Source organism: Lutra lutra, chromosome 14 (genome assembly GCF_902655055.1).
Source record: "Lutra lutra chromosome 14, mLutLut1.2, whole genome shotgun sequence".
NCBI classification, from domain to species: domain Eukaryota; kingdom Metazoa; phylum Chordata; class Mammalia; order Carnivora; family Mustelidae; genus Lutra; species Lutra lutra.
Window position 1 is genome coordinate 44,271,781 of NC_062291.1, and position 23,427 is coordinate 44,295,207.

Below are 23,427 nucleotides of genomic sequence, written 5' to 3' on the forward strand. Positions count from 1 at the left end.
ACTGAACACAGTAATGGAAAAAAAAAGCAGTATGGAGATTTGCTCATTGAACTGAGCTTGTTCATCCTCACAGCTAATTCCTGTCCGAAGTAGTGATGGAATTTTTACTTTACCTTTTCACAGACCCGAGTACAGATGACATTGTTCATGTTGCATTCCACCACTAATTTCCCATTTTCCAATTTTCTTGTGATTGTACTTTCCTTCCCGTCCCACTCCTGATGTTGTATCAATGCACTATCTGTGAAGTTGCAGACCGTCTGAGTTTTTCTGCCATCAGCTGTAGTTTCTTCAGACTTCTCTCCCAGGTTACATGAAAACTGTGTTGTTTCCAAAGTGCTCTCAGTTTTTATGGTGAGGTTTTTGCCGTCAGAAGAGATGATACAATCTGGTTTGGCCATCGCACCCACTTTTCACAGACCCATTCCCACTTCTACTTCCTTCATGTATTCGTCAAAGTCTTTGCTCTCCACTAAGCACCATCTTCTACCAGCTGCTGAATGGTGGCCATGGTGGGCACAGGCGGGCGGGCAAGCAGGCTGAGCAAGCAGAACAGAGTGGGGCGTCGGGAGTGTGGCTTGCTTATTATTATTATTATTATTATTATTATTTTAAGATTTTATTTATTTATTTGACAGAGATCTCAAGTAGGCAGAGAGGCAGGCAGAGAGATAGGAGGAAGCAGGCTCCCTGCTGAGCAGAGGGCCAGATGTGGGGCTGGATCCCAGGACTCCGGGATCATGACCTGAGCAGAAGGCAGAGGCTTTAACCCACTGAGCCACCCAAGCACCCCTGTGTTTAGCCTTTTTTTGTTCTTGGGCATTTCTACTTTTTTGCCCCCCCCCCCTTTTTTTTTTTTTAAATATGAGAGAGAGAGAGAGGAAACACAAGCAGGGGGAGAGGGAGAGGGAGAAGCAGGCTTCTTGCTGAGCAGGGAGCCCAACGTGGGACTTTGTTCCAGGACCCTGGGATTGTGACCCGACCCCAAGGCAGATGCTTAACCATCTGAGCCACCCTGTTGCCCCCTTTTTTGCCACTCTAAATAATGCTGCAGTAACAGTACCTACACATACATTTTCTGCATTTGTCTATTGCTGAGGGCTAAAAAGACAAAGGAAGAACTTGTCTTTTTAAAAAGGTTTTAGTTAAATTTTGACAAATTGGCTGCCAGAAAGTTTATGAATCTAATCCTATCTGCAATATTAATGAGTACTAGATTCTTTTCAATTTTGCTAAGTCACCATTGGTGTTAGCATTTTTTTCCTACATCATATTTATTGGGTGTTTATTTTATATTTTGGGAATTGTCTATTATGGCCTTTGCCAGTTATTTTTTCCATGTCCTTTTTTGCGGGGGGGGGGGGGGGGGCTTTTAGGAAGACATATATTAAAGCAGCAGGTATTTCATGATGGAAAGAGGTTCTGTGAAATAATCCCTTTTTGTGTCAAGGTTAAATAATTATCCAGAGGTGTTTCTTCATTTCTGCTTTTTCAGAAACAATTATTCCATTTGCTTTTAGTCCTCAATGCATTCTGGAAGGAAGGCCAACAACACAAAATTGGAAAGGTTTGGATGGAATACCCAACATAGGAAATAAATTCTAATTTTATTCATATTATCTGTAATAAAGTAGACATCCCCCTTCTATAAGAGTTTCTCAAGTCCCTAATATCTAAATTGTTTAAAAATTTATGGATTTCTGTATCTTCTTATTTATATATACTAATGAAAGGTCTTGTAGTTGAATTAGTTCTTAGATTAGAAGTATCAGCTAGTGGGCTACAAGTCAAACTGAGTTCCTGACTTTAAACTTAGTTTTTATTTTGCTAATTAGACTTCAGAATAAGAGTCTTTGAAAGCAAAACATTACTCTTCTCAGGATAGGTGAGAGCTGGCAAGATTGCAAATAGAACCCCAGAGTGGCTGCTTATACCAGTTTAACTAGTCCGCTAGTACACTAGTCCAGTACTATTTGTCTTTTATTTTTTATTTCTTAAAAGATTGTTTTTATTTATTTCTTTGACAGAGAGAGACACAGAGATAGCGGGGCCACAAGCAGGGGGTTTGGGAGAGGGAGAAGCAGGCTTCCCTCAGAGCAGGGAGCCTGATATGCAGGGATCATGACCTGAGCCAAAGGCAGATGCTTAATGACTGAGCCACTCAGGTGCCCCAAACATTTGTCTTTTTTAGAAAAAACAAATTAAGGCAAACCAAACCAAGGTAGTAGTGGTGCTGAAGGTAAGAGTAGATGGGTTTGACACAAGAAAGAAAATGAAATAATTATGTAGTTAAATACTTTTGTTATTTTACATGAGTGGTCCAATCCCTATGTATAATAAAACACAACCTCTCACACCAAATGTAAAAAATTTTGGGAGATTCTTTACCATCTTTGATTGTTCATGTTATCAAGGAGATGGGTTTAAGCATGGACTCAGGAGGTAGACCATTTGTGTTTGCATCCTATTTTGGCTCTCTGTACATTAATTTCTAGTAATTGTAATAGTTAAATCATAGGGTTATTTTGAAGGTTAAATAAGTGAATATTTGTAAAGTACTTAGAACAATATCTTGCAATGAGCATTGTGCAAGTTTTTAAAAATGAATTAAAAATTTCTTCGTGGGAGAAAGACTAGGAGAAGAATATTACGAATAGTTTAACAAGTAAACCAATTGAATCTTTTTTATTAAAAAGTTTTTATCTTAAAAATTTATTTTTACAACATAAACATTGAGTGAATTCAGTCTATCATAGAGTGATATTTTCAAAACTAATGATTACATCCATTTTTTAAGGTAGATTATAGCATTTTTTACTGTTTTTATTCACAGGATATTCTAAATAATCTTGAATCATGTGACCTTGAGGACGATGACCTTATGCTTGATGTGGATCTGCCTGAGGATGCACCTCTTGATAATGGTAAGTGATGATGATATTGAAACTCCAGAGGCATATATAGTTGAGCTGCTTGTCTAGGGCCAATTTAATATTTGTTACTTACAAATGTCCTAATCTCAATGATGGAAGTCTTTCAGACTGAGAATCCGTCTTAGTGATATTAATTAGATTCATTTGCAAACTTATTTAAATGTTTCAAACCTTGATTTTGTTGGTCTTAGATATAAGTCTGTATGATCCAGTGAAATTGTATATCTATATTATAAAGTACGTAGTAGGTAGGATTTGTCCTTTTTGCCCCTGTGTACATATCCAACTTTTCTTCCTTTTGTTTCATTTTGATTCTAAGAAGAAACACATATAGAGAAACAGAGGTATCATTTGACTTGTGAAATAGTGGTAAAATTCATTAAGTTTTACTTATGACAAATAAGTGTTACTAAGGATAAATATTTTTAAAAGGTCAATTCTGAAAATTTTAAAAAGATTATTTCTGGGAAAATGGTGACTTTCTGAATAAATCATTCCACCTTTTTTTTTTCTTTTTTTTAACTCTCAAACCCAATCTGTCTTTCTCTCTGGATCCTAGTAACTGCTGGGGTAAGGATTTAGACAATCCATATGCAAGAGGGGCCTAGGTACTCTTGTCCCTGCTGACTTAATATTTATAGCATTTTCTATCTTAAGGACTGATCTAGAATTAGAGACCAGCCTAAAAAAGCCCCTGAGGCAAAGGTTGAAATGGGAATTCTCTGGAAAGAGGAGTGTTTCCAGAAGTTCTGCATTTGCCTGGTCTCTCAGGCCTCCCAGGGAGAGATGAACCAAAGAAGCTGGTGAAGTTTATACATGATGCTAGAAAAATGCAGGGATATTTTGGAGAGGGCAGATGTTTGTTCTGGTGCTACTGAGGGTACAAGAAGCTCACATTTGTCACTCCCCCTGCCCCATACTGCCAGGGTGCTCTGTAACAATCTCAGTGTCTCAGTGGCTTTCAAAATAAACATTTATTTATTCATGGATGTATAGATTAGCTGGGACCACTCAGGCTGTGGGACTGAGTTCAGGTCTACTCCTTATTTCTTCATTTTGAGACCAGGATTACCTGGATCAGGTTTGTCTCATGGCAAATGGAGAAGGACAACAGGCTGGACAGAGACATGCATATCGTAGGGTCTTCACTTAGAGTCTTGACTTAGAACGAACACACTGTTACTTCTGCCCACATTCTGTTGGCCAAAGCAAGTTATATGGCCAAGCCTAATACCAGTGGGACTGTTCACGGTGAGGAACTCTGTAGCAGAAGACACTGAATATATAATTCTACTAAAGGAGATAGTGAAGAGCTGAGAACAATACCACAGGGTTTGAGACTGTAGCACCTTCTCGTGGTTCTGCTGTCACTTAGGATGCTCAGAGCTGAGTTCTAGTCAACTGAGAAAGAAAAATCACAGCCAACATCCAGGAAGAAGAATAGGGGAAATAATAGAACTCCCAGGATTAGACTGGCCCAAGGAAGTATTAATGAAAGCACTTAAAGAAATACAGTTGCAGCACAGTGCTTTCTGGAGCTATAAAAGATTTTCTACCAGAGTAGTTGAGTAGATGACAGAAAGCATAGCTACTGTTGAAATCCAAATTAGTGGCCTGGAAGATCAAGTGGAAAAATATAGAAAAATATAGGAAAATGTAGAACACAGAGGGAAAACATAAGCCATTAACAGTTATGGGGGGAATGAGATGATGATTGAAGAGATTTCATGTGAAGTTTTAAGGGCTGGTAGTGATGATTGAGAGATGTATTTCCTTGGAATAAATCACATCCTAGATAATGCATTTTACTTTGACAGATTTTAACTTCTCTTTGGAAACTTTAAACCCTTTCTGAGCTATAGGAATTGGTATTAAAGCCTGCCTCATCTTTAGAGGACAGCCAAAAGTTATCCTCATGTTGGATCAAATTAGAATCATAAGGAAATTTAAAGTCTTTGAGGTCTTGGTTGGGGACTTGTGAAAAGTAGTAGGGAACCCATGAGGTATAACATCTCACATATATCGTAAATTTTCCTCAGAGTAGGCAAACAGGTATTGACTGTTTTGTGCTAACAGAATACTGAAGAAAGCAGAATGTAAGTCTAAAATATGTAGCCTTTGGAGGCACCTGTATGCTTTCTAAAGGTGTTAGTCTACTTTTGAAGTCTGCAGTGGATTTAACCTTTCTTTGCTTACAGAACTGAATCAGAGCTCAGTCTGCATTCATAGAGAAGACTTTGTTGACAGCCTCTGAAAGCCCTTTTCTAACCTCTTCTAGTTTCCTATGCAATGGATGGAAATTCAGTTGATACTACCCCAAAATATGGCACTTTGGCATATTGATTAGTTTAAGCTCAAGGAGTTTGAGAAAAGTACAGAAACAAGAAAGTCACTTTGACCTTCTCCCCACCTCACCCTCCTTCCTTGAAATAGGTCATAAAACCCTCATGTGAGAGGTACCTTCCCTATACTCAGAGGAAAGGTACATTCTTAATTCCAAAACAAAGAGACTCCAAAGAATTCTTAAAAAAAGAGGGCTTGCTAAGTTTCCCTCAGTTTACTATAGTTACTCATATTCCTTAACCTGTCATATTCCTCCACTTTGTATCAAACCTAGCATAAAAACACACAGGTCTGTTTCTTTGGGTCTTTATTTCCTTGTGAAGGTTCCCGTGTCACATATCATATTAAATATGTTTTAATGCTTTAATTTAATTAAATAAATTTTTATGCTTTCCTTCTGTTAATCTGTCTTGTCAGTTTAATTTTCTGACCCTACAAGGGTCAAGAAAAATTCTTCCTCTCCTATACAATCAATCATGTTTCTTCTATCACCTTCAAATTTTTCACACTGTGCCTTTTCCATTTCCTCTTTTGCACCTGGGGTTCCCTCTTATATATGAACTAATGGGTATTAGGGATCCTGGATTATCAATTCCTGAAACTATTCTAAATTCCTTTGCAAATTTCTCCCAATCTTATTTTGATCTTAGAAAACATGCAGCCATGATTCTCATCTTAGAATGAGACCAGGTCTTAAAAATCAATCTTATGGGGTTTTCTCTCTTTTGAAGGAGGTTTAACTTTAAGAGATAGCGAGTCTTTGAGGTTTCTGGCCAGCTTCAGGGTAGGGAAACAGGTCAAGGGAGAGATGGGGCAGAGCAGAATCCAGGATCGTAGAACGAGGGAAGATGAATAAAATGAGAAAGGACTTTGGGTTTCAGTTGTGATTAGGAAAGATCTAAAAGACAAAATTTTTTCAATTCTTTTACATTTTTTCTTTTACCTTTGTCAGGGAATCCCTTAAGGAAGCAGTTTTGGTTCTGAATTTCTTTTGGCAGACTACTGAATATTTGGTATTTGTTCCTTTTTTATTCTGAAGTGTCTCTCAAATGAATGTTCAGATTGTATCAAACACACAATTATATGGCTTTTTTTCTCTTGCTCCAGTACATCTAATGGGCACATTGCCTACAGCTTAAAGCCTTGCATTCAGCATATTTATAGTTTAATCCTCAGGTTTATGATGTTTCCATAGTATATACCTTGTTACATGTGCTATTTCATCTACTTCTTGTGTTTTTAAACTTTTCTCTGTTGAAAAAATGTCTTCTGAGGCTCCTGGGTGGCATGGTCGGTTCAGCGTCTACCTTTGACTTAGGTCATGATCCCTAGGTCCATCTGCTTCTCCCTCTTCCTCTGCCACCCCCTAATCCCCCCTGCCCCCGCTCACTTGTGCGCTCTCTCTCAAATAAATAAATGAAATCTTAAAAAAAAGAAAGATCTTTCTGATTACTTCCTGAATTCCACACCACCAAGTTATGGTTCCTATTAAATTGTACTTACTCTGTGTTATATTTCCTAAGTTCATATTTTTGCCCTTTAAAAAATTTTTTTTCATTTTATTTTATTTTATTTCTTTTCAGTGTTCCAGCATTCATTGTTTATGCACCATACCCAGTGCTCCATCCAATACAACATTTTTGCTTTTTATTGAGATATAGACATATGAGCTCTATAGTATTGTCCTTGATCACTTTCCAGTTACTCTATCTTCTTCTGGAAATTTATCTTCCTTTTTAAGTGTTGATTATGTTTAGTAATAACAAGGTTCATGATTTTTTTTTTTTAATATGAGCTTTTCTTCTTTCAAACCAAATTTTAGTTCAAAGTTTTTCTGATCAGATTGTAAAACCTCCTGCAGAGCACGTACTTTCTAGGCTTTGTAATGTGTAATTTCTTCCTGCCTTCTTTGTAGCCAGTTGTTATTCACAGGTGGAAATAATATCTGTGTCATCCATTTACCTTCCTATGACTTTAAATAATCAGAGAAATAATCTAGGTTACTTTTTGTGTCATTTTTTGATCCTTTATCAAATCAGAAGAAAAGAGTATGATGAGTGGTAGATCTAGGTATCCCATGTATCATACCTTTCAGTTAGCTATATATAGTAGATCCTGTTTCCCTCTCCAGAGAATTAGGGTCCTGATATTATCTCTGTCTCCTCCTCAGAGTTATAGAACTAAAATCTGCTGCCTTATACTTTTAGACCTGGAAATCTCCTTCACGGGACCTTTCTTTATTTTCTAGACCTAAATGCATAGTTAGGGCAAAATTGGTGTATAGAGAGCTGTGATCAACATATTGGGTTAAAATTTTTCAAACCAGTATATGTTTTGGTTTGCCTCATCATGCCCTATGTTATTTCATGTTCAGAGGGATTTATTTCCTTTCTTAGTCTTCTCTGTCCTGTTCCATTATTAGCTATGGAAATGGTTTTGATTTATCTCCATCTGTAATTTTGTTTACTTTCCATTTTCTATCAGAGAACCCCCAGTCTTATCTAAGAAACCACCACTAATGTTACTTCACGTTACCTTCTTAGTAACATTTTAAGGTATATAAACATATGTTTAATGGATGTCTCAGATAAGAGTATAGTTAACCCTTGAACAACACAAGGTTGAAATATGTGGGTTCATTTGTATGTGGGTTTTTTCAATAAGGGACAGTGCTGTAAATGTGTTTATTTTCCTTATGATTTTCTTTCTTTCTTTCTTTTTTTAAAAAAGATTTTATTTATTTATTTGACAGAGAGAGAGAGATCACAAGTAGGCAGAGAGCCAGGCAGAGAGAGAGAGCGGGGAAGCAGGCTCCCTGCTGAGCAGAGAGCCCAATGCGGGGCTCAATCCCAGGACCCCGAGATCATGACCTGAGTCGAAGGCAGAGGCTTAACCCACTGAGCCACCCAGGCGCCCCTTCCTTATGATTTTCTTTTCTTTTTTTTTTTTTAAAGATTTTATTTATTTATTTGACAGAGAGAGATCACAAGTAGAGAGAGAGGCAGGCGGAGAGAGAGGAGGGAGCAGGCTCCCTGCTGAGCAGAGAGCCCGATGCGGGACTCAGTCCCAGGACCCTGAGATCATGACCTGAGCCAAAGGCAGCGGCTTAACCCACTGAGCCACCCAGGCGCCCCTCCTTATGATTTTCTTAATAACATTTTCTTTTTCTGATATAATGCAGTATTATAAATGTATTTTTTCTTATGATTTTCTTATTTACATTTTATTTTCTTTAGCTTACTTTATTGTAAGAATACAAATAAATTTGTACAAGAATTATTGTACAAAATATGTGTTAAATGGCTATGTTATTGGTAAGGCGTCTGGTCAATAGTAGGCTATTAGTAGTTAATTTTTTGTGTATCAAAAGTGATACACAGATTTTTGACTATACAGGGGGTCCCATACCTCTAACACCCACATTGCTCAAAGGTCAACTATACAAGCAGAATCTTTTTGTTTTTTTTTTTTAAAGATTTTATTTATTTGTCAGAGAGAGAGAGAGAGAGAGCAAGCACAGGCAGACAGAGTGGCAGGCAGAGGCAGAGGGAGAAGCAGGCTCCCCACAGAGCAAGGAGCCCGATGTGGGACTCGATCCCAGGACGCTGGGATTATGACCTGAGCCGAAGGCAGCTGCTTAACCAACTGAGCCACCCAGGCGTGCCTACAAGCAGAATCTTTAAAGAGTTTTACAGCAGTCATTTCTCTGAGAATTTAGGCCCAGCTATCTCAGGGTCTACCAGTAGTCTTTTGTGGTCTTGGCAAATGTTTGTTTCCACTGTTTATGTGCCCATTGTACCTGTGGTTGAGTTCTTGTTTCAATAAAGGTGCTTTAAAATGTAGCCTGTGTGTAGTATCAACAATTTCTTTAGTAAAAACAAAAGTGGCATATCAATTTTATGCACTTTAATTTCCACAGTATATAACCCCATCTCCTGATCTATTTGCCTGGTTCATTTGCTTCTTGTTACTCTACATGCACTGTGTTGATGATATCCAATTATATATCAGATTCTTATGACAGAATTTCTTGTTTGGGGAGTGAGTGGAATTTTACTTGCCTTAATTAAATATGAATTCAAATGAAACTAGATACAGATTATCTCTAGCTATATAGATAAAGTAATATTTTAATGCCATGTGAAAATACTTGATGACCTTAACTGAGTCTCTGTGTATGATACAAATATTAACTAAAATCAGTTTTAAGCCTTTTTAGAGTATTTAAAAATTTTTCTTTTCTGATTTCATCTTCTGCTCCTTATTTTTTTTCATTATAATGGTCACCATGCCTTTATTTATCCTAACAGGTTTTCTATAATTGAACTTTAAAAAAATAGATAAAAAATAGATTGTAGTTTAACTCAATAAAATGACAAGAAACTGAAATAATTTCAAATGTAAGTCTTTAAAAAATTTTTCCTTTAAAATTTTTTAAACTAGAAAATGTATAGTTTTTTCCCCCAAAATTGATTTCTGTAATGGTTATAAACAAAATTTCAAAGTTTAAAAAGTTATATAAAATTATTATGCATTTAGAAGAAATATGTTATAGTTAGTGTATTTGAGAATTGAACATCTGCACTTTACTTTTTTGGAGTGGGGAAGTTTGTTTTTATCTGGTGTACTATAATGAAACACTTTCCTTATTTCAAATTCAAGTTTTAGATTAAGTGAAAATAATCATTTAAATAATTAAATTGGGATTACATTGATTTCTACAGCTTCCTTATCAAGGAATTCAAAGCATTCTGGATTTGAACTTTCTCATGTAATAATTCCCAAACTAGAGAAACCTTTTCTGTTCCTGGCTTGAGTTAGTGTTTAGTTGTATTTTTAGTAACAGTCCTAACTCAGTAGCTATGTAACCACTGAGCGAAGATGGAGTCACAGGGTAAACTGGGCTTGCTTCCCAAAGGGAGGGCTGGGAGTTGAGCAGGAAGGAAGGCCTGTTTGTCAGTGCCTTGTATGCAACTATGTCTGAGTAGGCAGCCGGCGACACAATGTCTCCCTTGTACAAAGTAACTATCTTAGTGAGTGCTCAGATATGTGAGGAAGAAAGTGTTTGGGTAAGTGAAAGAGAAGCTTGGGGTGTTTCAAGGAGATTCTTTTCGTGTTTTTGTGGCATTTGGATTTCAGGGAGTGTACTATTTGTTGCTGCAAAGTACTGGCTTTGTTTTCAGTGACATTTTAGACTTTTTGAACAAGCTTTACTGTAGACAGATTGAAGCTTCTTACTTTCTAAACTGTGAGCTTAATTTTAAAAATACAATTTCTTTGTGATGAAAACTTAATTTGTGCTTCTTGAAATCAGTGAAAGCTAATTGTGGCATTTATTTTTGGGAAGGAGTTCTCTACTAGACTTAAAATCTACTTTTTCTAATCATTTTCATTCTGAATTCAGAACCAGCTAGTGATAATGACGAAAACCACTAAAAGCTGATTACTGGTGTTTAAAATGTATAATGTTGATAACAAGGATAATTTGCTTGTTTTAAAACACTGGGACTGTTGTTACTTAAGTGCCTGTGATTTGAAAGTTTTTAATTTACTTCAGTTTGAATGCTGTAAAGTTCAGTTTTCACCAAAAAAACTGGTTACTTTTCTTCTGAAAATTTTGATTTTGTGATTAGCTAATATAAATGGCTGGTATTTTTAGCATGTCATTTTTATATTCTCAGCAGCGTTTAATTATCAAGCTATAAGTAGTTAACTTTTACAGAGTGTGTACATGTTTATTGTGTTTTGCTTTTGAATCTGTCTAGTGGAGTGTGACAATATGAGCCGCTTTGACCGGTCAGACAGAAATGTTCGGCAGTCTCAGGAAGGATTTTGGAAAAGGCCACCCCAGAGGTGGAGTGGACAGGAGCATTACCACCTCAGCCATCCTGACCACTATCATCACCATGGAAAAAGTGACTTGAGCAGGTGAGTCTAGTATAGATTACATTTCCGATCTTTTGATTAATTTTGAATTATTATATTTCCATGCCCCCTCAAAGCTATTTTTTAATTTGGTTTTTAGATATACCAGAAATATTTCAAATTATGTTATGATACTATTTGGAATAATTTGTCTAATTCTTTACTTTTGGCCCAAATCATTTTTCATTAGCTTTATCATAAATAAAAATGTTTTATTTATGTCTGCTATTTAGACTTTACATTTTGGTGTGATTTTCTAGTTCTCATTTGGGAATGATTATATGTTGAATTTGTTAATTATTTAAAAAATAGTATATGAAATTAATGCCAAGTGATTTGTCTTCTTTTGCTTAAATAATAAAACTGATAAGTTTCTCAAGTACTATTAGAAACAGAAGATACTGTACAATGCCAGGATTCTTTTCCTTTTTGAAGCATAGCATAGTTTTAAATTTGATAAGAAAAATAATATGGCTCTGTAGTCAGTCAAACCTGGGATTAAACCCTGGCATGATACAGATTAGCTTTGTGAGCTTAAATAATTTATTTAAACCCTCTCTACTTCAGTTATCATCTATAAAACAGAGTTGATAATACTTTTCTCTCTGTGTTCAAAGATGAGAGACGAAAGTGCTTGAGCATTATAAGGATTAGAGTAGCCACCCAATGTGGTGGAAGTTATTATTAATTTTTTTCCTTTTCCCTTCCTTGTCTCATTTCACTAGGGATTTGAGGTCATTTTGGGGCACAGTTACCATACAGATAATAAAAATTGGATAAAGAAACAATGGAAGGGAAATGTATGGTCCCATATAGTTCTTGAAATAAGAAAAAAAAAATTGTCTCTAAGAATCCTTGCAGCAAAAACAAAGAATAAACTTTGGTCCATTACAAGATTTATACTTTACATAAGATAAAGAATGTGTTTCTCCTGAATTTATTTGCTTTCATGAGACAGAAACCTGAGAGAAGTTGCTTTGCATGAGTTCTTAGAAGGGGAATACTTTGTGATATAGTGGACAGGTCTCAGACAGCTTCCCAAAATAGAAATGATAAATTCCATAAGTCCATTTTTTACTTATGTTCTTCAGTGCAAGCTGCAAAGAAGTAGTGAGAAAAGTCAGTTCTGCAGTGTGTCACAAAATAATGAGGTTTAACTAAGGATCCTTCTGTTGGCATAATTTGATAAAAGGATAAAATGTAGACGATCTAGAAGAATACATGGAATATATATTTTTCCAGTAATGACTGGCTATTGTTGGCTATTGTTTTTTATACCTGGGCTTTTGATAAGGAATGGTCATCAGAGAGTTGTTATTGTCAGGCAAGAATATGATATAAAGATAGTCATGATTGCAAATAGTGAAGATTATGCTTCCCTCATCTTTGACAGTTGGTTTATAAGAAGGTAAATTTAAGGCCAACTTATAAAAATTTAGAAGCCTAACTAAAAATGTGAACCATTGCTTATACTTCTGATAAGATTTATTCATCCATTTAACAAATACTCATTGAGAACCTAGATGTTGAATTCTGTGCTAAATTCTAGAGCTGGGATGAATTTGGAGATAGTGGGAGAGGTGATAGCTGTGGATTGGTAATGGCTTCTTAGAGCATTGTTCTGAGGATGCTAAAAACAATTATGTAATGCATGAGCTCAGTTGGAGTCATCACAGTTATTGGTTATGTAGAAATTCATGTGCCTCTTCCATCCCATGTAAAGTTGAGTAGTAAATACTTCTTGGATGTTGACTCTGTGGGAGAGGTAGGTATATTACAGTGTTAGTGCAGTACAATGATGATGGGTGCTTAATTGAAGTGATTTGTATAGGACTCCAGAGACATGGAGCATCTGGATTTTGTCTAGGGTAGTGGTCTGTAAAGGAAGTTACTATTGATCGGGTAAGTGTGACTGTAGAGATTGTAGAGGAGTGGTTTCTATAGAAGAAGGATGAATATTCAGATGGAAAAAAATAACATGTACAAAGCCATGTATCAGTACTATGGGCTTTTTAGAGAATTTAGTTCATAGCTGGATTGCTAAGTCATTTGAAGGAATGAATAGATGTGATCTTTAACCCTAACAGCAAAACTCTCTAGTTTAAGATAAAGAGTAACAAATTTCGGTTAAAATGGGATTATAAATTAGACTGTCCCAAATGGAATGAATTACATGGATGGAGGTAGTAATCTCTGACCCTGAGAATAATCAAGCTGAGACTGATTAGTCATCTTTCAGAAAAGTTAAAGAACAGTTTCCAAAAACCATATTCCCAGATGTTAAAAGGTGTAGAAGAATGATTATCTGATCAAATAAGTACAGGAATAAACAAATCAATGTTACATGAGTTTTTTGTAAAGTGGACTTTAATTTATAAATATATAAATTGCCTTAATATATAAATACAGTACTATGATTGCCTTTAATATATAAATACAGTACTATGATTTTACAAAATGTGGTAAAAGATAGAATATATAGCCATATCGTAAGACATAAAACCACAGGTCCCCTTTTACATGGTGTATTTTGAGGGACTAGTGATTTTCGGATCATCTACACTGGTGATTCTTAGGGAGGAGAGAGAAATGCACCATATTCTTGGGGGTTGCTCATTTAACTCAATGCAGAACTTCCAACAAGTGGGCACACTGGTTTGTCATGAATAGTTATAGGTTAACCATTTTATGGATCCCTTCAGGCTTTGGGGTGGCCATCTGGGTTTGTGATATCTAGATCCCCTAGAGCTAGTTATGAATTTGGATGGTACAGAGAGGAGAAACCCCATTTAAGATAAGCCTTACTCTCCAGTATACCTTTAAACTATTCTTTTCTCTCCATGCCTTGATTTTAAAAAGTTTGGATGCACTAATCCCAGGGCCTTTTTGACCTTACATGTGTAAAAGTATCTCTTCCCATTCTATGACTTCTTTTTTTTTTTTTAATTTTTTTATTTTTTCAGCCCATTCTATGACTTCTTAAGTGTAAGTTCCCTTTCCTTTCTATCCTTTAATTCCCATCATTGTCCTTTTTTTTTTTTTTTAAATTATAGGAATCTGTCTTATCCATAATTTAGGGGACTGGTAGTTCTGAACCACTGATCATTTTCCTTTGTATTTTTATGATAATACTATGCTCTCTTTCCATCTGGCATAAGCTTTCACTCCTCTTTCTTCCACAACCTCCTTCTTTCCCTATACTTTCCATTATGCTATATGGAATTCTCTCACATCCTAACAAACTCACTTTTTCTACCTCGTTGCCTACATTCTCCTGATTGCAACTGAAGTCTAACTCTTTCCTAAATATACTAATTCCCTAGTAGTATTTTTATATGAAGATTCTTATTTTCCAGTCATTCTAGTACTTTACTGTGTAGAGGTAGGGTCTTTGTCTTCACTCCTTATTTGCTTCTCATCAAAGTTATTTATTCTTCAGTCTCTTTCCTTTGAGACTTAGGGCATTTGGCTATATCGGATCCTCCTTATTGGTCCCTACACCTTGCTCACAAAAGTCTTGACCTTGGCTCATTTTGCCTCTTCATCATAAGCTTTGCTGCAGTCCTGAATGTCTCCAGTGTTCATATACATGATTCATTTAACCTCCCGGCTCCTTAGTGTCTTAGGATTCTCTGTATACAAGATCATGTCATCAGAGAATCGACATAGTTTTACTTTTTTCTTTCCCACCTGGGTACTTTTTTCCTCCTGCATACCTCCTATGACTAGAACCTCCAATACAGTGTTGAACAGGAGTGGTGAGAGCAGACATTTATGCCTTTCTAATGTTAGGGGTAAAGCATTTAATCTCTCACTGTTAAGTATGATGTTAGCTCTGTTTTTTTATAGGTAGTCTTTATCATGGAGGAATTTCCCTTCTGTTCATATTTTGTTGAGTGTTTTTGTCATGAAAGAGTGTTGGAGTTTGTCAAATGCTGTTTCTGACTATTGAGATAATCATTTTTTTTGCATCTCTTAATGTGGTATATGACATTGATTTACATATGTTGAACCAACCTTTCATTTCTTAGATGAATTCTAGTTGGTCATGGTATATAATCCTTTTATGTATTGCTAGATTCAGTTTACTAGTACTGTGTTGAGGATTTTTGTGTATATATTCATAGTAAGTATTGCTCTCTAATTTTATTTTTTTTTAGATGTCTTTGTGTGGTTTTGGTATTATGATCATATACATTGAATAGGAAAGTGTTTCTTTCATTTCTGTTTTTGGAAGAGCTTATTGAATTCACCTTTGCAGTTATTTGGGCTTGGGCTTTTCTTTTTGGAAAGTTTTTTGATTACTAATTTAATCTCTGTAGATATTCTATAGATATCTATTGGGATTTGTTAGTTTGTGGTATTATTCAAGCCTTCTGTTTTGCTGACGTTTTTCCTAGGTCTGTTCATTAATGAGAAGGAAGTATTAAAGTCTCCAACTAGGGGCGCCTGGGTGGCCCAGTGGGTTAGGCCGCTGCCTTCGGCTCAGGTCATGATCCCAGGTCCTGGGTTCGAGCCCCACATCGGGCTTTCTGCTCAGCGGGGAGCCTGCTTCCTCCTCTCTCTCTGCCTGCTTCTCTGCCTACTTGTGATTTCTCTCTGTCAAATAAATAAATAAAATCTTAAAAAAATAAAAAAATAAAAAATAAAGTCTCCAACTACAGTTTATCTTGTAGGAAGTCTGAATGCAACACATTCTCTCACTTTTTGTTTATATGGTAATGTTTTAATTTCTCTTTAATTTTGAAGAATAATTATGCTGGAGATAGAATTCTTGGTTGACAATCTTCCATTTAACATTTTTGACCCCCATGCATTCTTAATGAAAAATCAGCTGTTAATCTTACTGAGCGTGTCTTCTGACATATTTTTCTTGCATTGTTCAGGATTCTCACTTTTTCTTTAGCTATTTTTTTTTAAAGGCAGATTTGAAGTCTTTTTTTTTTTTTTTTTAACATTTTATTTATTTATTTAACAGACAGAGATCATAAGTAGGCAGAGAGGCAGACGGAGAGGGGGAAGCAGGCTCCCTGCCAAGCAGAGAGCCCGATGTGGCCTCGATCCTAGGACCCCGAGACCATGACCCGAGCTGAAGCAGAGGCCTAACCCTCTGAGCCACCCAGGTGCCCCTTTCTTTAGCTTTTGATAGTTTATGATGTGTTTCTCTTAATTTAATAAATTTTGGAGTTTGTTGAGCTAATGACTGGACAATAATTTTTTTAAATGCCTTGAACCAGTAAGTATCCCCGACTTTGCCATGGGACTCTATATGTGTATGTGTTTAGGGATACTTTCAACAACTTGGTATTGCAGCTCTGCCTTAGCCTTCATTTTTTCCTTGCTCAGAAACTCTAGGTCAGCCAAAGGTGAGAGGTGAAGGCCTTTCCAGGTATTTCCTTGGCATGCACACAGCCCCACACAGGTGTATGGCCTTCTCTGTGTTCAAGAATATGTTGGGGCCTTTCAAAGCCTCCTGTGGGCATCTCCTTCCTCAGGTTTTTCTTTTAAGTTTTTTGATCACCTTCTTGTTTTGATCGCCATCTCTGGCAGCGTAATGTTTTAAAAAATTGCACTGATTTTTTTCAACACATGTGCTAGAGATAAGTCTGTTCCCACTGAGAAACCTCGGAATTGGGTCAAATAAAACAACAACCAAGAATGGGCCTTTTCTAGGGAGGTGCTAGTTAGGTCAAATAGTAACTATTTTCTGGAAATGGTGCTTTTCCAAGAATTCCAAACCCACTTTACCATTCACCCCTCCTCCTAGTGATTGCTGAGTTTCACTGCTATTATGCTTTTAAGGCTCTTATTTTTTAAGCTACCACAGAGCTGGGAAGATAGACATGGCAACAGAGTAAATTAAAATCCACAGAGCTTGTTCTTACCAAGATTCAGCTGCGTTTTCTTTTTTCTCCTTCCTTCCTTCCTTCCTTCCTTCCTTCCTTCCTTCCTTCCTTCCTTCCTTCCTTTCTTTCTTCCTTCCTTCCTTCCTTTCTTTCTTTCAAGTGTTCCTTGGTTATGGCAGGCATTTGGTTGATTTCCACAGTACTGAGTAAGTTGATTTTGACAAATTTGCCAGTGTCATCAGTACTTTTATGGAGGAGTGGACTTTTTGGAGATCTTCATTCTGCCATTGTGGAAATACTTCTGTCATTTTTTTTTTAAACTAATAGACTTCATTTCTTAGAACAGTTTTAGTTTTAGCAATATTTAGCAGAAAGCACAGAGAGTTCTCATATACTCCCTCACCTTCTTTTATATAATTTTTACTATTATTAACATCTTGCATTAGTTGTTATAATTGATCAGTCAATATTGATACACTGTTATTAATTAAAATCCATAGTTTACTTTGGGGTTCACTCTTTGTGTATACATTCTGTAACCTTTGACAAATACCTAATGATATATATTTACCATTACCTGTCATACAGAATAATTGCACTGCCCTTAGACTCCCATGTTGTCCTTGTATTATCCCTTTCTTCTCCCTTAACCTCCACCAGTACTAAGGGCAACCACTGATCTTTTTACTGTCTTCATAGCTTTGCCTTTCTCAGAATGTCATATAGTTGTAGTCTTCTCAGATTGGCTTCTTTCACTCAGCAATATGCATTTGTGTTTCCTCCATGCCTTTTCATGCCTTGATAGCTCATTTCTTTCTATCATTAAATAATCTGTCGTGTGGGTGTACTGTAGTTCATTTGTCCATTTACCTCCTAAAACACATCTTGATTGCTTCCAAAACTTGACCATTATGGATAAAGCTGCTCTAAACCTTTATCTGTGTAAGTTTTGAACTCATTTTGGTAAATATCAAGAAGCACAGTTGCTGGATCATATAGTAAGATGTTTAGTTTGGTACAAAACTGCCAAATTGGCTGTACATTTTGCATTTTCTCCAGCAGTGAATGAGAGCCCCTGTTGTTACACATCTTCACCAGCATTTTGGTGGTGTGTTTTGAATTTTAACCATTTTAATATGTGGGTAGTGCTATGCTATTGTTTCAATTTGCAGTTCCCTAAGAATATATAATGTTGAGCATTTTTTCATATGCTTATTTGCCATTTGTACATCTTCTTTAGTGAGATGTCTGTTTAGAACTTTTGCTTGTTTTTAAATTTTGTTCTTTGTTTTCTTATTGAATTTTAAGAGTTCTTTGTCTTTTTAGATACCAGTCCTTTATCAGATATTTTATAAATATTTTCTCCTAGTCTATGACTTTCCTTTCCAAATCTCCTAATGGTGTTTTTTCAAAGAGCAGATATTTTAGATTTTATGCATTCAGGTTTACAAATTTTTTTCTTTCATGGATGGTACTTTTTGTGTGTATCTAAAAAGTTACTGCTCAACCCAATGTCCCCTGGACTTTCTTCTTCACTACCTTGTAGTTTTACATTTTACCTTTAGGTCTTTGATACATGTTGAGTTAATTTTTGTGTACCATATAAAGGATCATTTTTTTCTGTATGGATTCTAGTTTTTTTTAGTATCATCATTGAAAAGACTATCCAGTTTTTTTTTTTTTTTTCCTTTTCCTAGGTTTTCTTTGTTTTTCTTTTATTGAAGTGTAATAAAAATGCAGTGTTAGTTTCAGGTATACAACATATTGATTCAACAGTTTTATACATTACTCAGTACCCACCATAAATATAGTCACCATCTGTCACCAAAACAACATTATTATAATATTATTGACTATATTCTCTGTGCTGTACTTTTCATCTCTGTGACTTAATTATTTTGTAACTGGAAATTTGTACCCATTTCTACCCTTTATTCATTTCCCTTATCCTCCTTCTTAGATTCCCACTGGCACGCATCAGTTTGTTCTCTGTATTTAAGAGTCTGTTTCTTTGTTTCTTTATTTGTTCATTTGTTTTTTAGGTTCCACATATAAGTGAAATCATGGTATTTATCTCTCTTTGTCTGACTTATTTCATCTAGCATAATACCTTGTAGGTCCGTTCATGTTGTTGCAAATGGCAAGATGTTTTCTTTTTTTTTTAATAGTTGAGTAATATTCCATTGTGTGCATACATGCACATATACACACCACATCGTCTTTATCCATTCATTCATCTATCAGTGGACACTTGGGTTGTGTCCCAATATGCAATTATCTCGGCTATTATAAATATGCTGCAGTAAATGTAAGGGTGCATGTATCTTTTCAAATTAGTGTTTTTGTTTTTCCCGTCAATAGCAGAATTACTAGATCATATGGTATTTCTGTTATCTAGTGTTCTTTGAATTGCCTTTGCTCTTTTGTCAAAGATCGTTTGACTATATGTGTGGATATATTTTGGATTCTCTGTTTTGTTACACTGATTTGTATTTTTTTTCATCCATACTACTGTCTTAATTACTGTCACTTTGTGTAGTAAGTCTGGAAATCAGATAGTGTCAGTATTCTTTCTTTTTCTTTGTATTGGTTATCCTAGCTCTTCTTCCTGTTCATATAAACTTTAGAATCACTTTGTTGATATTCACAAAATAATTTGGTGGGATTTTGATTGAGGGTGTATTGAATCTAACATTGAAAAAATATAATAACCATGAATATAAAAATACATGTCTAATTTTAAATATACAATTTTTATTAAAGATGAAAAAAGAAACACTAAAGGTTTTGTGAGGTCAAAGTGCAACTCAAATAAGGAAATAAATGAAGAAGAAAAACTCTCTTTCTCCCTGTCTCTCACACACACATTTCCACTTACTGTTCTAATGTGTGAATCACAAGCCTTCAGAGTAGCACAGAATCACACATCTTAGTAATTAAAAAGCTCGGGTAGAAGTGAAGGGTATAAGTATGTGGGTACAGCCACGTATTTGGAGAGATTTCTTTAAAACTGCAATAATGATTATGCAGTGATGTGATTATTAGGTGTGTGAATTGTTGATGCTATTGAATGGACTCAATTTAAATGGGTCAAAAAAAAAGCTTATCTCTTAGAGATTCCTTTTTGCAGTTACTCTGATCCCATTTGGGGGGGGGATGACTTTATTGTCTATACTTCTAGAACAATATTGAACAATATTGGTGATGGTAGACAGTTCTTTCTCATGCTTCTGTAACTACTAAACTCATTTTTGCCTTAACCCATCCCTATATTGGTTCACTTCTTCATGTTCAATAGCCTGCCTGGCCTGTGGTTAGCTATAGTCTGCCTGTGCTAACACACTGCTAATAGTCCAGTGTGTTCCCCCAGACAGCATGCAGTCTTCTTTTGCTTTCACTATTTAAGTTCTCTACCAGAAATTCACGATTGTTAAAGTCTGTATACAAATAGATTTATGTCTGTCAAATTATTATGGGTTCTTGTGTCCAATAATTCTACTATTGTCCCATGTTTATTTTTCTTTACAATCTTTATGTCTTCAAGCTTGGGACTCTTGGAACTCATTCTGTTTTAAAGGTTCAGATTGACATGTGTGAACTGCATCATCCTCTCAGAATGTGGAATCTCAAAATCTTCATTTTCTTTCGGTCCTATTTTTTCCCTCTCCTATCTTTGACGGTATCCATTTATTTTCTGAAAATAACCCCTGGTATATATTTGCTTTCTGTTACATTTTTGTCTTCTTTTGCCTCTTGACCTTCTCAGTTATCTTTATTTTTTTCCAGCTAAGTTTAGTAAGGGTGTTATGTTATTTCCAGTGTATTGTCAGATGGTGTCACACCAAATACCCGAGTATAAATAAATCGTGTTAAAATTTACCAATTGGGGAATATAGGTGAAGGTTATAGGGCATTCTAGTATTCTTTTGACTTTTATGTTAGAAAATTTTTTCAATATACAGAAGTTGGAAATTATACTAACAACAGTAATACAATAGCAATTAGTTAACATTTACTATATGTCAGGTACTGTTCCAAGCATTTTAACATATATTACCTCATTTGAGACTTAAACCAACCTAATGAGGTAAGTACTGTTATTATCCTCATTTTATAGGTCAAGAAAATGAAGGATTGATAAAGTAACTTGTCCTGTTATTAGCTAGTAAGTGACAAAGGTGAGATTTGAACTCAGGTAATCTGTATAGGTAATATAAAAATGAGTAAGATATGCTCCTGCTTTCAAAGAGCTTATAATCTAATTAGAGGTGATAGCTATATAGATTTCTTTAATTTGTACTAAATAAATTAAGGATCCATAAAGTGCTAGTTTTATTTAGTTGAGGGGATCAGGAAGGGCTTTTAGAGGAAGTAGCATTTTAGTATGAGGAGAAGATGTAAATTTCATTTTGGGTCTCATGGTGTAAGTGTTTGAAATGCAACCTAAGGTTTATGAACTTTATTTATTTTGCCCTGGAGAACATTGAGAGTTAAAGAAATTATGGCCCAAAGACATTAAGTATTTTTAGTAGCTGGTTACTGTCAGTCAGGATTTAAAACTTACTCCTAGGTGAGAGGTGGCTCTTTTATACCATTGTGGTTTTCTAGATACCAAATCTTTGACCCTGTATTGTTAATGATAAAAACTTGTGACTCTTCTTTTGAATGCTTTTAATTCATTAGTTTCTTGCATGTAGTTAATTTTTAGTCAACCTAAAATAAGCCTTACTCTGTACCTGTTTCTTATATTGTAGATTGCAGACCAGTCTCATTCAGTCTCTTTCCTCTCCACTCTTTGTTTTATTCACTTGGTAACATAGCAAGTAAAGTTTAATTTGATTATTACCTGGGACTTTTTAATGTAACTGCTTCCAGATTATAATTTTAAAGTAGTAGCTAAAGAACTTTAGAATTTCAGCGATGGAAGCTTGAAAAGAAATAACCTAGTGGTTAAAATCCATGATCCTTAATCATTCCGTGAAAGCAACAATGACAAAAATAAACAAATAAAAAGCTAACTGGTCTCTGATATAGAGGAAAAGAATATACAGTCTGTGTCTTCATGGAGTTTATAATTTGGCACAGATTGCCAATGAACACAATATACTATGTCAGGTAATATGGTGGGGCATATTAGAGAGCTCTATAAGGACACCCGTGGAAGTACCAAACCCTGCTTTGGGGGATTAAGGAAGCTTTCCCTGAGGAAATGCCAACTAATTTAAGATGAAGAAGAGTTATCATTCTCTAGATCAAGTGGCAATGGAGGGTAGGGTGGGTAGCCTGGCCAGGAGTCAAGAGAGTTTGACATAGGTTTGGAGATGGGGGAGATTGTAGTGTGCTTCAGGCAGTCTCAGGTAATTGACTGTGGATTAAGAAGTCAGTTTAAGGGAGGCAGATGTGTTAAGGGATAAAGTTAAAGAATATATTGGATTCAGGCTATCTTTGGCCTCATAAGCCATATTTAAGTGTGTCCCTGTCCCTGAAAAACATGCCTTGCACTTTGTGCCATTGCTTTTTATTTTCTTTTTCCAGAAAGCCTTCACTTTTCATTCCAGTCAAATTCAAACTTTATAGTTCATCCCAGGTTCTTTTCTGCCCAAGAAAATCTTCCTAAGTATGTCAGCTTTTTCCCCCCGAAAACATTGCTTATCTCTTTTCTTCATATGCCAGATAATTCTATATTTTTGTTTTACTGCTTTGCTAACTTATTATGACTGTGCATTTTTTATCACTTCCTGTATAGATTATCCATCTATTCAGTAATGAATGGTTAAAGCATATTAATTGATCAGTATTTGAAATTTAATAATTCAGCTATAATTTGAACCATAAAAATAAAGCAGAATTCTATATAAACACATTAGATCTTAACTATAAATCAGCAATTTAGAAGTTCTTAAATTTTTTTTTCATTAGGTTAAAACAAGAATCAGACCTGAAATCCCATATGAAAAATAGTTTCAGAAAAATATAATCTTGTGAAAACCAAGCTTATATTGAATATTTAAGAGTTTAGAGATTTGGGAATATTTGTTTGAAAACTAGAAAATTTAGTGAAAACCATGTTTCTACTTTTTCAGTCTGGTTAAAAATTAATGTGTTGTGGCTTTTGCAAATTTAATGCATCATGAATTTAACTTTAATCCTGATATGTTAACAGAACCATTATTTGGAGAGAATACTCTTTCAGTGTGTTATTTTATATATTTTATGTTTTTTAATTTTTATATTTATATATGTATATATATACACATGTATATATATATTTTAAATGTCATTTATTTATTTATTTGACAGAGGGACAGCAAGAGAGGGAATATAAGCAGGGGGAGTGGGAGAGGGAGAAGCAGGCCTCCTGCTGAGCAGGGAGCCCCATG

The 23,427-nt window shown here is 35.4% G+C and overlaps 1 protein-coding gene and 1 pseudogene across 10 annotated transcripts in view; one reads left to right on the top strand and one right to left on the bottom strand.

Moving 5' to 3' along the window:
- The window catches only part of CCSER2 (coiled-coil serine rich protein 2), a 202,943-nt gene that overhangs the window by 90,355 nt on the left and 89,161 nt on the right, over window positions 1-23,427 (top strand). For 9 of the 10 annotated variants that reach the window (XM_047701698.1, XM_047701699.1, XM_047701700.1 and 6 more), the window contains 2 exons: window positions 2,834-2,924; window positions 11,042-11,204. In XM_047701698.1, coding sequence (XP_047557654.1) covers window positions 2,834-2,924; window positions 11,042-11,204 — 254 coding nt within the window. Of the gene's footprint in view, window positions 1-2,833; window positions 2,925-10,193; window positions 10,346-11,041; window positions 11,205-23,427 lie in introns of those variants that run through there. The other variant, XM_047701704.1, reaches the window with a different exon arrangement.
- LOC125084443 (fatty acid-binding protein 5-like) lies at window positions 105-511 on the bottom strand (annotated as a pseudogene).